The sequence below is a fragment of the Balaenoptera acutorostrata genome, chromosome 15 (assembly GCF_949987535.1).
Source record: "Balaenoptera acutorostrata chromosome 15, mBalAcu1.1, whole genome shotgun sequence".
Taxonomy (NCBI): Eukaryota; Metazoa; Chordata; class Mammalia; order Artiodactyla; family Balaenopteridae; genus Balaenoptera; species Balaenoptera acutorostrata.
In genome coordinates this window covers 66,337,737-66,354,945 of record NC_080078.1, presented here as the reverse complement: position 1 = coordinate 66,354,945, position 17,209 = coordinate 66,337,737, and the positions used below count along the sequence as shown (strand labels likewise).

Here is a 17,209-nt window from a genome sequence, read left to right as displayed (position 1 = left end):
GATGATCCAGGACCTCGGAAAAAGAATGAAGGCAAAGATCGAGAAGATGCAAGAAATGTTTAACAATGACCTAGAAGAATTAAAGAACAAACAAACAGAGATGACCAATACAATAACTGAAATGAAAACTACACTGGAAGGAATCAATAGCAGAATAACTGAGACAGAAGAATGGATAAGTGACCTGGAAGACAGAATGGTGGAATTCACTGTTGCAGAACAGAATAAAGAAAAAAGAATGAAAAGAAATGAAGACAGCCTAAGAGACCTCTGGGACAACATTAAACGCAACAACATTCGCATTTTAGGGGTCCCAGAAGGAGATGAGAGAGAGAAAGGACCAGAGAAAATATTTGAAGATTATAGTCGAAAACTTCCCTAACACGGGAAAGGAAACAGCCACCCAAGTCCAGGAAGCACAGACAGTCCCATACAGAATAAACCCAAGGAGAAACACACCGAGACACATAGTAATCAAATTGGCAAAAATTAAAGACAAAGAAAAATTATTGAAAGCAGCCAAGGGAAAAATGACAAATAACATACAAGGGAACTCCCGTAAGGTTAACAGCTGATTTCTCAGCAGAAACTCTACAAGCCAGAAGGGAGTGGCATGATATATTTAAAGTGATGAAAGGGAAGAACCTACAACCAAGAGTACTCTACCCGGCAAGGATCTCATTCAGATTTGATGGCAAAATCAAAAGCTTTACAGACAAGCAAAAGCTAAGAGAATTCAGCACCACCAAACCAGCTCTACAACAGAATAATGCTAAAAGAACTTCACTAAGTGGGAAACACAAGAGAAGAAAAGGACCTACAAAAACAAACCCAAAACAATTAAGAAAATGGTCATAGGAACATACATATCTATAATTACCTTAAACGTAAATGGATTAAATGCTCCAACCAAAAGACACAGGCTTGCTGAATGGATACAAAAACAAGACCCATCTATATGCTGTCTGCAAGAGACCCACTTCAGACCTAGGGACACATACAGACTGAAAGTGAGGGGATGGAAAAAGATACTCCATGCAAATGGAAATCAAAAGAAAGCTGGAGTAGCAATACTCATATCAGATAAAATAGACTTTAAAATAAAGAATGTTACAAGAGACAAGGAAGGACACTACATAATGATCAAGGGATCCATCCAAGAAGAAGATATAACAATTATAAATATATATGCACCCAACATAGGAGCACCTCAATACATAAGGCAACTGCTAACAGCTATAAAAGAGGAAATCGACAGTGACACAATAATAGTGGGGGACTTTAACACCTCACTTACACCAATGGACAGATATCCAAACAGAAAATTAATAAGGAAACACAAGCTTTAAATGACACAATAGACCAGATAGATTTAATTGATATTTATAGGACATTCCATCCAAAAACAGCAGATTACACGTTCTTCTCAAGTGTGCACGGAACATTCTCCAGGATAGATGACATCTTGGGTCACAAATCAAACCTCAGTAAACTTAAGAAAACTGAAATCATATCAAGCATCTTTTCTGACCACAACGCTATGAGATTAGAAATGAATTACAGGGAAAAAAACGTAAAAAACACAAACACATAGAGGCTAAACAATATGTTACTAAATAACTAAGAGATCACTGAAGAAATCAACGAGGAAATCAAAAAATACCTAGAGACAAATGACAATGAAAACACGACGATCCAAAACCTATGGGATGCAGCAAAAGCAGTTCTAAGAGGGAAGTTTATAGCTATACAAGCCTACCTCAAGAAACAAGAAAAATTTCAAATAAACAATCTAACCTTACACCTAAGAAATAGAGAAAGAAGAACAAACAAAACCCAAAGTTAGCAGAAGGAAAGAAATCATAATGATCATAGCAGAAATAGAAATAGAAACAAAGAAAACAATAGAAAAGATCAATAAAACTAAAAGCTGGTTCTTTGAGAAGATCAATAAAATTGATAAACCATCAGCCAGACTCATCAAGAAAAAGAGGGAGAGGACTCAAATCAATAAAATTAGAATGAAAAAGGAGAAGTTACAACAGACACCGCAGAAATACAAAGCATCCTAAGAGACTACTACAAGCAACTCTATGCCAATAAAATGGACAACCTGGAAGAAATGGACAAATTCTTAGAAAGGTATAACCTCCCAAGACTGAACCAGGAAGAAATAGAAAATATGAACAGACCAATCACAAGTAATGAAATTGAAACTGTGATTAAAACTCTTCCAACAAACAAAAGTCCAGGACCACATGGCTTCACAGGTGAATTCTATCAAACATTTAGAGAAGAGCTAACACCCATCCTTCTCAAACTCTTCCAAAAAATTGCAGAGGAAGGAACACTCCCAAACTCATTCTATGAGGCCACCATCACCCTGATACCAAAACCAGACAAAGATACTACGAAAAAAAGAAAATTACAGACGAATATCACTGATGAATATAGATGCAAAAATCCTCAACAAAATACTAGCAAACAGAATCCAACAACACATTAAAAGGATCATACACCATGATCAAGTGGGATTTATCCCAGAGATGCAAGGATTCTTCAATATACGCAAATCAATCGATGTGATACACCATATTAACAAACTGAAGAATAAAAAGCATATGATCATCTCAACAGATGCAGAAAAAGCTTTTGACAAAATTCAACACCCATTTATGATAAAAAACTCTCCGGAAAGTAGGCATAGAGGGAACGTACCTCAACATAATAAAGGCCATATACGACAAACCCACAGCAAACATCATTCTCAATGGTGAAAAACACAAAGTTACAGTCATCAAGACAATATGGTACTGGCACAAAAACAGAAATATAGATCAATGCAACAAGACAGAAAGCCCAGAGATAAACCCACACACCTATGGTCAACTAATCTATGACAAAGGAGGCAAGGATATACAATGGAGAAAAGACAGTCTCTTCAGTAAGTGGTGCAGGGAAAACTGGACAGCTACATGTAAAAGAATGAGATTAGAACACTCCCTAACACCACAAAAATAAACTCAAAATGGATTAGAAACCTAAATGTAAGACTGGACACTATAAAACTCCTACAGGAAAACATAGGAAGAACACTCTTTGACATAAATCACAGCAAGATCTTTTTTGATCCACCTCCTAGAGTAATGGAAATAAAAACAAAAATAAACAAATGGGACCTAATGAAACTTCAAAGCTTTTGCACCGCAAAGGAAACCATAAACAAGATGAAAAGACAACCCTCAGAATGGGAGAAAATATTTGCAAATGAATCAACGGACAAAGGATTAATCTCCAAAATATATAAACAGCTCATGCAGCTCAATATTAAAAAAACAAACAACCCAATCCAAAAATGGGCAGAAGACCTAAACAGACATTTCTCCAAAGAAGACATACAGATGGCCAAGAAGCACATGAAAAGCTGCTCAACATCACTAATTATTAGAGAAATGCAAGTCAAAACTACAATGAGGTATCACCTCACACCAGTTAGAATGGGGATCATCAGAAAATCTACAAACAACAAATGCTGGAGAGGGTGTGGAGAAAAGGGAACCCTCTTGCACTGTTGGTGGGAATGCAAATTGATACAGCCACTATGGAGAACAGCATGGAGGTTCCTTACGAAACTAAAAATAGAATTACCATATGATCCAGCAATCCCACTACTGGGCATATACCCAGAGAAAACCATAATTCAAAAAGACACATGCACCCCAATGTTCACTGCAGCACTATTTACAATAGCCAGGTCATGGAAGCAACCTAAATGCCCATTGACAGACGAATGGATAAAGAAGTGGTAGATATATACAATGGAATATTACTCAGCCATAAAAAGGAATGAAACTGAGTCATTTGTTGAGACATGGATGGATCTAGAGACTGTCATACAAAGTAAGTCAGAAAGAGAAAAACAAATACCGTATATTAATGCATATATGTGGAACCTAGAAAAATGGTACAGATGAACCAGTTTGCAGGGCAGAAATTGAGACACAGATATAGAGAAAAAACGTACGGCCACCAAGGGGGGAAAGTGGCGGGGGTGGTGGTGGTGGTGGTGGTGTGATGAATTGGGCAATTGGGATTGACATGTATACACTGTTGTGTATAAAGTTGATGACTGGGGCTTCCCTGGTGGCGCAGTGGTTAAGAATCCGCCTGCCAATGCAGGGGACACGGATTCGAGCCCTGGTCCGGGAAGATCCCACATGCCGCGGAGCAACTAAGCCCATGCGCCACAACTACTGAGTCTGCGCTCTAGAGCCCGCGAGCCACAACTACTGAGCCCACATGCCACAACTACTGAAGCCCGCACGCCTAGAGCCCATGCTCAGCCACGAGAGAAGCCACTGCAATGAGAAGCCTGTGCACCGTAACCAAGAGTAGCCCCTGCTCGCCACAACTAGAGAAAGCCCGCACGCAGCAAAGAAGACCCAACGCAGACAAAAATAAATAAAATAAATTTAAAAAAAAAATTGATGACTAATAAGAACCTGCTGTATAAAAAAATAAATAAAATTCAAAAATTAAAAAAAAAAGAATGGAGAAACAACAAGGTCTTACTGTATAGCACAGGGAACTATATTCAATATCTTTTGATATACCATAATGAAAAATATGAAAAAAATAATGTATATATAGGTATAACTGAATCACCTTGCTGTATACCTGTAACTAACACAACTATACGTCAATAAAATAAAATTTTTTTAAAAGTAAAAAAAAAAAAGTTTAATAAAGCCTTGAGGTGACTCTGGTGCACACTGAAGTCTGAGAACCACTGTTGTAAACAGTGAGTAACTACCTACTGTTTTACTCCTAGTAATTACAAAATAAAAGTGATTGTCACAAGTGTCACCAACACAGAAAAGTGGCTAGCAAACAAGACCGACACAAGGATACACAGCTGGTTTTATATATATATATATTTATATATATATATATATATATATATTTATTTATTTATTTATTTATTTATATATATATATATAATACTTATACAGATATATATAATTGGTTGGTTAAAGCAAGCAATGAGATGACAGGCTATGATAAGTATTCTACATAAGGCACGTCAGCAATGACTGATGAATACTTACAACAAAGACCTGGGTTCCTATCTTCCTGCCTCTATTGTGAGGGTGTTGGCAAGCAAAGGAGCAATGATAATAAGCAAGGCTGTGGAACTCTAAACAGACTCTTTTCAAGCAACCATGGCAAAGCTCTGGCCAGTCTAAGGATGGGGGTTTGGGGGTGGGGACCTTAAGAACCCAATTCTCAAGAAATCTTAAATATTAAGCATGCCAACAAGCCACCCACATCTATACTTTCAACTATCTTATCAACAAAGTTCATCATCCGTTACATCAAAATGAAAACTGCCCATTTTTACAGACATTTCAAACATCCAGAAGGACAAAATGCTACCCAAAAGTCCAACATTTTCAGCTACTTGAAGTCAATTTTGAAGCTTAGTCCTGACAGCAGGCTCAGAATGGAGGCCTTAGATGAAGGGATGGACCCCGAGTTCCATGGAAGTCTACAACAGAGCTAGAAGCAGAACCCAAGCCTGTCTGCTGACCTCTGACTAATTCTTCTCCCACCACCCCACACTGCCTATTCCCCAGGTCCCTCAGCCTCAATTCTAAACCACAAACCCAGAGCACCACTGGCCACTCTGAAATGACCCAAACTATGGCCAAAGGTGCTCAGGGGCCACTGTCCTTAGATAACAATATCCTGGTCCTGACCCTTTTTACTTCCAAAGAACTACAAGGGATCATCTTGAAACTTTCTCCCTTGATCATGCACACAGCCTAACCTGGGCTTCAATAAATCAGAGGGAACAAAACAACACATCACACAGACAACAGTGGTCTAGACCCACTTCTGGAGAGAGGCCCCAAATCTACTTTAATGGTTTCATGCATAACCAAAAGAATGTCTTCCCACGGAGTCCTCCCAAGGGTGGCTGGCAACAGAGCTCTCCCATGGCCATAAACAAAAAACATGTAAATGACAGAATCCAAAATAAGAACATTCTTGACACAAAGCCCACTTGCCTCAGGCTCCCTTAAGAAGCTCCTGTCTTTACCAGATGAAACAAAGCTTCCTGGCTTTGCCCTCTGGGGGTTAAGAACTCAGCATATCAGACAACCTTACAGAAGTCCGTAATAGCAGAAGGGATGTAAGAACAAAACTAGAGACGTGTAGAAAGCTCATCTTCTCTAGGACCAAGGAAACAGGTGACTCTAGAAAGGACCGATTTCTGTTGCTCTTGAAATCTACCATAAGTGTGACTCAGGGCCCTTTTACTATCCCGCTCATTCTCCAGGAGTCAGAGAATTCCATAATATCATGGATAGGAGCTTTCAAACATGGTTTCTCAAAGTCCTGAGGTTCCCACAGATGTGCCTAAGGGGGTGGGCAGAGGGATGGGATAAGTGCATGTTTGCAGGCAACCTCCCCCTAAGTCTTTTCCTCTTAGAAATTTTACATAATGGGCTTAGGTTCTGTAGCCAACAATTTCCAAAAATGCTCATCTAGTCCAATTCCTTCTCCCATTTCTAACTGCTCAGATGAGTCCAGAGCAAGGAGAGTGAACTGCTTATAATCATCAAGCAGGGACTGGGACAGGGCCTGTCTCCAATCAGGGCTCTCAAGACACCACCCGGCTCCAGGAAGTACAGACCATCTACACTCACCCTACCGTATCAGGTGCACGTACACACACACTCCGCCAGCGAGCATCTGGCCCTGACAACTTCTGCTGCTTAAGGAAAACCCTGCTCCAGAGAAGCAGCCTGGTACTGTAGGAACTGCAGTTTCAGGAAACTTGGAGCACCACAGACCTCCATTCAGACCTCAGGCTACCATTTATCTATATGCTCTGTAACCTCAAGCAGTTTCTCCTGTGAGCTCAGTTCCTCATCTGTAAAATGTGGATGGGGTTGACGGCAACAACCTTTTCATGTTTGTGTGAAGACTAAATAAGATCAGATATGGAAATTGCTTAGCAAAGGGACTGTCACAGAGCAAGGGATCAATATGTGGTTCTAATTACCATCAACTACCAAGTCACTTTGAAAGAGAACCCCCTTCCCCCCCATAGAAGATAGGAGCCAAGCTAGCACCTGCATGTACGGGCCTAAATGGTCCTTTTATCTCTATTCAAAGCTGCTCATAGTCCCAGTGTTCCCACATTTCAAATGTAGGTTCAGTTACAGCATGAAGAAAACAAAAAATAGTAACTGCTTCAACCAGAGACTCTAGAAATAAGACCATTTCCATAAAATCTCCCAGTTTAAATGCAGACTCTAGGCAATGAACAAAGAGATTGAACTGGGGTACAAGGAGGGGATGAGGGGGGCACGTGACCCAAGGATATGCATAATTTTAAGGAAGAGGGACCTGATTCGCCTGCGCACTCAAGTTAACCACAGATCAACAGGAAGGAATGATTCCTCATTTTGTTGTAAATGTGAACCTACTTTCAGTTTCCCCCAGAGAGAATGCCTTGCAGAGCAGGGGCACAAACCCCCGACAGACAAGCGGCTCTGACATCCTCGGCATAAAAAAGGGAGCTGAGCAGAGGTGTGGTCAACTCACCAGAGATGGCTTCCAAACAGATTCCCTGGAAGTAGAATCCCTTCTTTTTCTCCAACACAGACCAAGGATCTAACAAGGCTAACAGGTGTGGCTGCCTTCACACAAAATGATGCTTAACTGCCATTGCCAAGGAATCATTCCAGATGAAAAGGGCTAAATAACATGGCATTGCTCTCCCCAGTTTCCAAGTGCTAAATAACTCCCTTAAGAAACTCTAAAATTTGCTATCAAAAACTCAACAGATGACAAGCTTCTTTTCTAGAAATAAGACATTTCTTGACAACTTATTCATGTAAAACAGATCTTTTGGGTTTTTTTTTTTTTTCCTTGTGTTCTTCCAAGCTTCTGGTTAGAGAAAAAGAGGAAAAAAAGAAAAAAATGTGTCTAAAGTCCATCAGTGTTAACTCCCTGTGACAGGGATGAAGGAAAATACTTTAACAGTTCAAAAAATAATAGTGCTGAAAGCTGTCAACGAAAGACTGAATGTAAAAGTAAAAAGTGTACATAGTTGTAAAAAAAAGTTTTTAAACGTTTATTTTCTATGCACTTTGTAAATTTAAGTGATAGTTTAATTAATAAACATGTCAAGTTTATTGCTGCAAAAAAAATAATTAAATAAAATAAAAAATAAAAGTTGCTATCTTGTTGTGATTCAGTCATGCCAGATTCCCAATGCCAGCAGCCAGTGCTCTCCACTCTGGCTAGGGCCACTACCCACCAGCCTGCTCAGTCAACGCTCAGCCTCTGCAAAACCATCAAGGAGGTTAAGAACGGCAGAAAAATCAGACCAAGCCTTCCCAAGATGAAGCTATAGAAAGTGACTTCACTATATCCCCAGCCTCCTCCTAGCAGCACCAAAAAGAATAACTTTTACAGGAAATAAAGGCACCACCTTGCCTGCAGAGGTTCTTCTCACAGCACCATTAAGCCGTGGTGGCCCCTGCTACAGACGGAATGGAGGCAGGGCAGAAAACATCAGGGAAAGAGTGAAATTAGAGTCCAGCATTGTCCCTCCCAATCCTGCAATTGAACTACTAGAATAAATCATGAGCTAGAAACTGCCAGCTCCCCTGGATTAAACCTAACCCAGGGGCTTCCCTGGTGGCGCAGTGGTTGAGAATCTGCCTGCTAATGCAGAGGACACGGATTCGAGACCTGGTCTGGGAAGATCCCACATGCCACGGAGCAACTAGGCCCGTGAGCCACAACTACTGAGCCTGCGCGTCTGGAGCCTGTGCTCCGCAACAAGAGAGGCCGCGATAGTGAGAGGCCCGCGCACCGCGATGAAGAGTGGCCCCCGCTTGCCACAACTAGAGAAAGCCCTCGCACAGAAACGAAGACCCAACACAGCCAAAATAAATAAATAAATAAATAAATAAACCTTATAAATAAATCTGTCCAATCTTAGCCAGCTTTGACCACACAAAGTAAGATTCCTTTAAAAAAAAAAAACCTAACCCAAAGGCAGCACCTAAGAGTCATTATTTCATCTCAAAATCAGGCACAGATCTGAGCACCCACAAAGGCTAGTTTTCCTTCCCAGTCCACGAGGTAGCAATAATGCCACACAGCTGGTTCCATTAACTTTAAGGATTGCCCCTCCCCCATGTCCCTCCTTCTCTTCCCTCTTCCAATTAATCTCAAGAACCAGAAAGGATGGCAGCATAATACAGGACTTCAGACCGAAGAACTCTGGGGAAAACAGGTTCTCCCAAAAATATCCACTCATTTTCAATGTCCTCCAGTTAACTAAAATTCACTGAACAGAATTTGAAGCTTATAGAACTAATATATTAGGGTAGCAAATGACCATTGTAGGAACAAATTACCTCAAGACTCTCCCTCCTACAATTTTAGCTCATGGAGGAAATAAACTGAAAAGATTTTTTAAAACAACTTGCAAAGCTCTGGTTGCCAAAGTTTAAAAGACATTTAAAAACCTTAATTAACTACGGCCAATAATTCAGCCAATGACTTTTAGTCCTTAAATGATCACTTCAAAAGATTTCAGACCCAGGGCTTCCCTGGTGGCGCAGTGGTTAAGAATCCGCCTGCCAGTGCAGGGGACACGGGTTCGAGCCCTGGTCCGGGAAGATCCCACATGCCGCGGAGCAACGTAGCCTGTGCGCCACAGCTGCTGAGGCTGCCATCTAGAGCCCACGAGCCACAACTACTGAGCCCACGTTCTACAACTACTAAGTCCGCACGCCTAGAGCCCGTGCTCTGCAACAGGAGAAGCCACCATGATGAGAAGCCCGCGCACCGCAACGAAGAGTGGCCCCCACTCGCCACAACTAGTGAAAGCCCGCGTGCAGCAACAAAGACCCAATGCAGCCAAAAATAAATAAATAAATTTATTTTTAAAAAAGTACTGGCTATATTACCTGTGCTGTACAGTACATCGTTGTAGCTTTTTCTGCTATGAGTTTGACTTGATTTACCCCATATTAAGTGAGATCAGTCACCCTTTTTATAAAAATGGACCTATAAATTATATTTAATGAGTGTCTGATATAATAAACTATGTCTTCTACTAAAAGGATTTAAAGCAGTTTAATAACATGTAAGCTTTCCTTTAAAATAAATTTTTAGGTTAAAGTGATACATATGAAAAATAGTAACAGGATTTTATTTTGAACACTGGCTTATAAAAGTAACTTAGGGAAACAAGGGACTATCCAAAAAGACTTAATCAACCATGAACAGGAGGATCAGTAACTGTTTAGACAACTTAGAAGATACAACCTTGCTTTGGAGGCCTGTGGTAGAAGAACTGTGGTTTAAGGATAACCTACATCTGTCAACCCACACTGGTCTAACAGCTGCCGGGACTGGGGGTGGGGTGAATGTAGCAAGAGAGGAACTAAAATTTCTGCTACATGCAAATGTATGTTCATTTTTGACCATTTCAACCCATTCTCAGACAAAACTTCTTGGTCACCCCGAAGTCCAGCAGAGTGCTGAATAAATACTTGAATAACTTCACTGAATGAAAAATCAATGTGGCCTTAGAGTCACCCCTAACACTGGTACTAAGAGGTCTGTTTGCCCTAAACATTCACTGTAGGAATCATGGACATACCACAAACATCTTGGTAGAAAATGGTAAAAAAAAGGAAAAAAGGTATCACTTGAACCCCCAGTGTGTTCTCTGTGTGTCAGGATGCTGACCACACGTATTACCTTCATGACCTTCCTCTTCTCTTGCCTTTGTATTAGCAAAATGAGCCTCTTTGGGACATGTTCCCAGTCCTGACTCCTCACATGTTCTAAACTCTGGCAAAGGCATTCCAGCTCAGTGCTCTAAATCCCAGTACCCCAATTTCAACTAGTACCTCTGACACTACAGACCACTCTCAATCACCTTGCATCCACAAAGCACATTTTTAAGAAAAGTTTGCTGTTTGCTTCCTTTCTAGGCTGTTCACAAATAACTAAAAGGATTATTAGGGATTTATTTCATCTATTATATTAGGAACTCCTAGACCGCAAGAACCTACACACTTCCCAGCAGAGTGACAGATGAACCATGACTGTTTTAGAAGGCAAAGAACCAAACTCCCCCTCTTTAACCTACCTTTCTCTCCATTTATAATTTCTTCTTAACTCCTGACAGAGTAATTAACTTAAAGAAAGAGGATTCCTAGGCAATAAATACATACTGAAAATACACTCTCAAACTCCAATATTACAAACTCACCCCTACATCAAGAGTAGAAACAATTACAACTCAAATGCCTTACCATCCTTGTTAACAGCAGTGACTCTGGCTGGGTAAAAACGACAATCAGACCAGCAAGCAAGGACCTGCTCATTTATTTGAAATTCCTAAAAAATATTAAAAAACAAAAAAGATCCTGTTACCAATCCAATTTCATAGGACATACATAGTAACAGAATTCATAAAAGAAGCTGAAATTGACAAGGGCAGGAAGGGAAGATGGCTACTGGGATGGAGGAAGATATTTCTGCTGTTCAGCATTGGGAGCCAAAACAAAAGGGCTAGACACAGACTTTTGCCATTTTAAGAGTTCTGGACAGCCATAGCACAGCACCAATGATAATCCTATCCTGTCCCTGAAAGTGAGTCTAAGAGCCCAGGACCACCAGGGAACACACCAAGTACACAAGCTGGAGGGAAAGAGGCTACTTCATCTTAAGGGAAGCAGCATTCATGCCACCTAACACCATCCACACTTTTAAAGGGTCTTTTGACAAAGGAGGCACTCATTCACCATTAATATTTCATACTGTTTTCCCAGCCCACAGTTTGTATTGCTACATTTTGAAGAATGAATATTCTTCAAGGTCTTATAAAAGACCTTAATATGAGGCTAGCACAATGCTCCACATGGAATGATTGCTTAATAAATGATCAGACAGCAGATGAGCTTACTAAATGATCTAAAGGGACACAGTGGTGTAAAAGAGAGAGATAAAGTCCCCATTCATCATCAATGCAGTCTCAACCAAGTTAGTTTATGAGCTGTCAAATCAATCACGTCATACAAACAGATGACAGCTGAGATTCTTCAACAACCCACCCCCCACACCCCCAGGGGCCATGGAGATCTCAGAGTTGCACTACAAGCCTAAATAAGGATGGTCCCCAGCTGCTATAGACTTTCACACTAAACATCAAAGGCTGGAACGTAAAGTACCTAATGGCTGACCCCACTAATTACTGAATTGCCCAGATCTGTTACTCACAGATGATCCTTCCTCTTCATGTAAGCCCTCTTTCCTCAGCTGTATTTTCTCTAAAGGGCGTAAATAAGGACTGTCCCAGCAGAACCATTCATCATAACGATGGTTCCAACGCTTGAAATGGATGAGTACTTTTCCTTCTTCGTAATCAATATCTTCTATGTGAGCTGGATACCTGAGTCAGGAAAAAAAAAGAAAATTAAATGCCTTTAATACGCACCCAAAATAATCAAAATGATACCCTTCCAAACCTCTTCCCAAAGGAGTAGGTCTCAAAGTACTAAATAAAACCTATCATTTAAAGGTTCTGTGTCATTGTGTCAAATTGAAAATTATGAAGGCTAACAGACCTGGGGTTCAAATCCCATCCAGGATATTCCTTAGTCTGTGATTAAATTAACCTTTCAGAGCCTGAGTTCCTTCATGTAAAGTGGAAGAAGGATACCTAACACACTGTGTTGTAGTGCAAGTTAAACAAGATGACATATACACAAGACCCAAGCACAAAGGAGGCAGGAAGCAAACATTTAACAACCTAGATTATATTTTACATGTGTTAAAAAATTCAAATGACCATGCAGCCCAGATTGTGTTAGTCTCAATTTTAAGAATTTTGTTATCTATATATTGGAATACTATGAAGTTGTTAAAAAGAAGATGGCTCTATGTCATGATATGGAAAGCTCTCCCAAGATGAACTATTAAATGAAAAGAGCAAGGTGCAGAACACTGTGTATGGTAAGTAAGCTACTGCTTATTTTTTTAACAAGATGAAAAAGAATATATATATTCATACATGCTTAAATATGCATAAAACATCTAGAAGAATACACAAGAAACTAACACTGGTTACTTGTGGAAGTATGGTCAGTTCACTAGATGGGCTCTTTCAATCTCCAATCCACTCTTCTAGATTGAGAGTTGGGGAAACCAACAACTACATTTGCTTGACTCCCTTACAATTGGCAATCAAGGTCATGGAGACCTGTGGATTTGGAAGCAACTGTAGGGGCCAGACCCAGTGCTCCAGTGCAGGACCTCTCAAACTTTCATGCAATGCAAATCATCAGAGGATCTTGTTAAAATGCAGATTCTGATTCAGTCGGTGGAGCTAAGGTCTAAGAGCTTTAAACAAGCTCCCAGGTGATACTGACATGCTGGTCTACAGTGGCAAGGGTCTAATGTCTAGTCACTGCAGCAATGGTGGGGGTGGCAGTAGCAGTAATGAACTCCTGACCTCCAGATCACAGCTCCAGTGGTGGGTCCTTCAAATTTATACTCTAAGAGCAGCCCCCTTGGGTCCCACTCCTCCAACTCTTCCAACAATTTTGTAAGTAGCCAATTTCTTGTGTTAAATCCTTTTGTGGTTCAAGTACCCAGAATGGTTTCTGTTTCCAGTATTAAACCTGACTGATACAAGAGGGGCACTGGGTATAGCGGCAGGGAGGGGCAAAAGTGGGATGGAGACCTTTTGCAGTATACCTTTTAATACTTTTTCATTTTTCAACCATATAAATGTATTGCTCATTCCAAAAATAAATAAATGATTAAAAATAAAGAAAAATAAATATGCAATTGTTCTCTTAAATACACTTGTATTCATCAGAATGCTATTCTAGATTGAGAAAGTTTACATTCTACCTATTTGTATTTTCTCCCTACAACTTGGACACTCACCATTTCCTTCTTCTTACATCTAACACTTAGTACACTACTGTCCTAATAAATATGTGCTACCTAAATGAAAAGGCCTGCTTCCTTGTGTCATCTGTACACTGTGTCCTCTTCAACCCTACACTAGTATCTGCTAAGGCAGTACGCTTGGAGTTAACCAACCATAGTAGGTTGCAGATACTGGGCATTCAATAAACATTCAGCAAATGAATTCTATTCTCCCTATTCTTCCCAAAGGTCGAGTGTCTTGTCAATTCTTCAAACCCAAAGCTCTCAGACTGCAGCTACCCATTCCAATTTCAGTCACTCTCTAAGTTCAGGCCCCAATCACTTCATGTGGGTATTTCTCACACAGGAATGACAGGGTATGCTTTTCAAAATCCCTAATAGTATTATGCATACATTAATTGCTCAAAAAATATTAACAAAAGGAATAAACAGCCCTGAAACTAGTCCCCCTACTCCAATCCAACTTACACACAGCTGCCATAAATATAAGCTATCTTGACAACAGACTAGCTAATTGTAGGATCTGGTGAACTGAGTAGTACAATGGTAGGACATAAAAGAGGTTTCCCTAAGTCTATTCCTCTCTATAAAATGAGGAGAAGGATATGGATATCTCAACTGCATTCCTCTTGCCCTCTCATTCAGTCAGCCTACCAGAGACTAGTAAGCCTCCCTAACTCACTCCTATTCAAAGCCCTTTCTTTAGTGGTTTACTATCTCTAGCAATAGTTTTCAAACAGGTCTTTGGACCAACGCGCAGAATTAATTTTTCACAGAACTAAATTTATTTAATTTATAGAACTTTCCTTTATACTAAGATCACATTCTTTCTAACTTTTTGGTGCTTAAATATACTTTTGAAATTAAAACAATGGTAATTGTTTTTAATCCTTACTAATATTATGCAGCCATTAAAAAGAATAAGGCAGCTCTCTATGTACTGATTTTTAAAGATCGCTAAGAAAAGTTGGGTGGGGAGAAACAACTCAAGATGCGAAACGGTATTGAATGCACTACCATTCATTTGGGGGAGGGGAGAGAGCCAATACATTCGTACCTGTTTTTAAATGCGTGGGCTATCTCTGGAAGGATGATCAAGCAACCCGGTTTGCCTCTTGGGAGGGGAACTGGATAGTTAAGGAACTGGAGAGGAAGTATGAGACTTATTTTATTCAATATATATCCTTTTGTTTGTTTTGAATGTTGTACCATGAGCATGTATTAAATATAAAAAATATAATTAGATATTTATTTTAAATATCCTCATTTGGCAAAATAAAAAGTTGGCACCTCAGTACAACCCCACAAAAATTCTTTTGAATTTGCACTTGGTCAGTGCCTTCTAAAAGTCTGGTAAGTCTGGATCCACAGAAATAACTGCAAAATCCTAGGCTAGTAACTCCACTGCGCACACTCAAGAGTATGAAGGACCTCTGGGCCCTTAGCTAGCCAAAAGCTACTCCCTTGTTCAAAAACTTCACAGGGCACAGGCATCCCACTGTCTGCAGACTACACAAATCTCTCCAGGAGGATCAAGAATAACCAAGGGGTCAGTAAGTTTTCCTAAGAAGAAGGTGGTTCTCCCTACTTCTCTAAAGTGTGACAAGGATACAAGTCACTCATGGTGGATGGGGAAACCCAACTGCCATTTCACAGAAAAGACAAGCAGTTGATCTTAGAGATCAACCCAGTAAGGCTTGGTGGCTCACAACTGCACAGCTGCCTTGGGGACAGCTCAGATTCATCAGCCAACAGAACGTTATTAAGTGACTTTGATCTGGCCAGTCAATTCCAGGTCTTGGAAGAAATTATAAAATGTATGTGGTTCTGGCCCCTGCCCTTGAGAAGACCCAGACACCAACTAAGTTTTAAAACTACTCTGTGGATAGACATTCTCCCAAAGAGGAAATGCAGATGGGCAACAGGCACATGAAAAGATGCTCAGCATGGCTAATCATCAAGGAAATGCAAATCAAAATAACAATGAGCTATCACCTCACACCTGTAAGAATGGCTATGATCAAAAAGAACACAAATAACACATGGTGGCGAGAATGTAGAGAAAAGAGAACCCTTGTACACTATTGGTGGGAATGTAAATTGGTGCAGCCAAGGTGGAAAACAGTATGGAGGTTTCTCAAAATACTAAAAATGGAACTACCACATGATCCAGCGATTCGACTACTGCGTATATATACAAAAAAAAAAAAAAAACAGAAACACTAATTCAAAAAGATACATGTACCCCAATGTTCACAGCAGCATTATTTACAATTGCCAAGGCATGGAAGCAATGTAAGTGTTCATCAACAGAGGAATGGAGGGAGTTCCCTGGTGGTCCAGTGGTTAAGACTCAGCGCTTCCAATGCCATGCCCCAGGTTCAATCCCTGGTGTGGGAACTAAGATCCAACAAGCCGCACAGCGCAGTCAAAAAAAGGAATAAATAAATAAATAAATAAAATATTTATTTTTAAAAAAACAGATGAGGGACTTCCCCGGTGGTACAGTGGGTAATACTCCACACTCCCAATGCAGGAGGCCTGGGTTCGATCCCTGGTCGGGGAACTAGACCCCACATGCATGCCACAACTAAGAGTTCACATGCCACAACTAAGGAGCCCGTCTGCTGCAACTAAGACCTGGTGCAACCTAAATAAATATATAAATAAATATTTTTTAAAAAATTAAAAAAAAACAGATGAATGGATAAAGAATATATGGTACATATATATACAATGGACTACTACTCACCATAAAAAAGGAACGAGGGACTTCCCTGGTGGCGCAGTGGTTAAGAATCCACCTGCCAATGCAGGGGACACGGGTTCAAGCCCTGGTCCGGGAAGATCCCACATGCTGTGGAGCAGCTAAGCTTGTGCGCCACAACTACTGAGCCTGCACTCTAGAGCCCGCGTGCCACAACTACTGAGCCTGTGTGCCACAACTACTGAAGCCTGCATGCCTAGAGCCCGTGCTCCGCAACAAGAGAAGCCACCGCAACGAGAAGCCCGTGCACCGCAACGAAGAGTAGCTCCCGCTCACCGCAACTAGAGAAAGCCTGCGTGCAGCAATGAAGACCCAACGCAGCCAAAAATAAATAAATAAATAAATATATATATTAAAAAAAGAAAAAAGGAATGAAATTTTGCCATCTGCAGCAACATGGATGGACTTGGAGGACATTATGCTAAGTGAAATAAG

The 17,209-nt window shown here is 40.4% G+C and overlaps 1 protein-coding gene across 9 annotated transcripts in view; it reads right to left on the bottom strand.

Annotated features, from left to right (window-relative positions):
* PHF20 (PHD finger protein 20) overlaps nt 1–17,209 on the bottom strand; it is a 140,449-nt gene that overhangs the window by 85,031 nt on the left and 38,209 nt on the right. For 7 of the 9 annotated variants that reach the window (XM_007193201.2, XM_057528475.1, XM_057528477.1 and 4 more), the window contains 2 exons: nt 12,328–12,499; nt 11,361–11,445 (listed from right to left, as the gene is read on the bottom strand). In XM_007193201.2, the coding sequence (XP_007193263.1) occupies nt 11,361–11,445; nt 12,328–12,499 (257 nt within the window). Of the gene's footprint in view, nt 1–11,360; nt 11,446–12,327; nt 12,500–15,064; nt 15,146–17,209 lie in introns of those variants that run through there. The other 2 variants (XM_057528480.1, XM_057528478.1) reach the window with 2 other exon arrangements.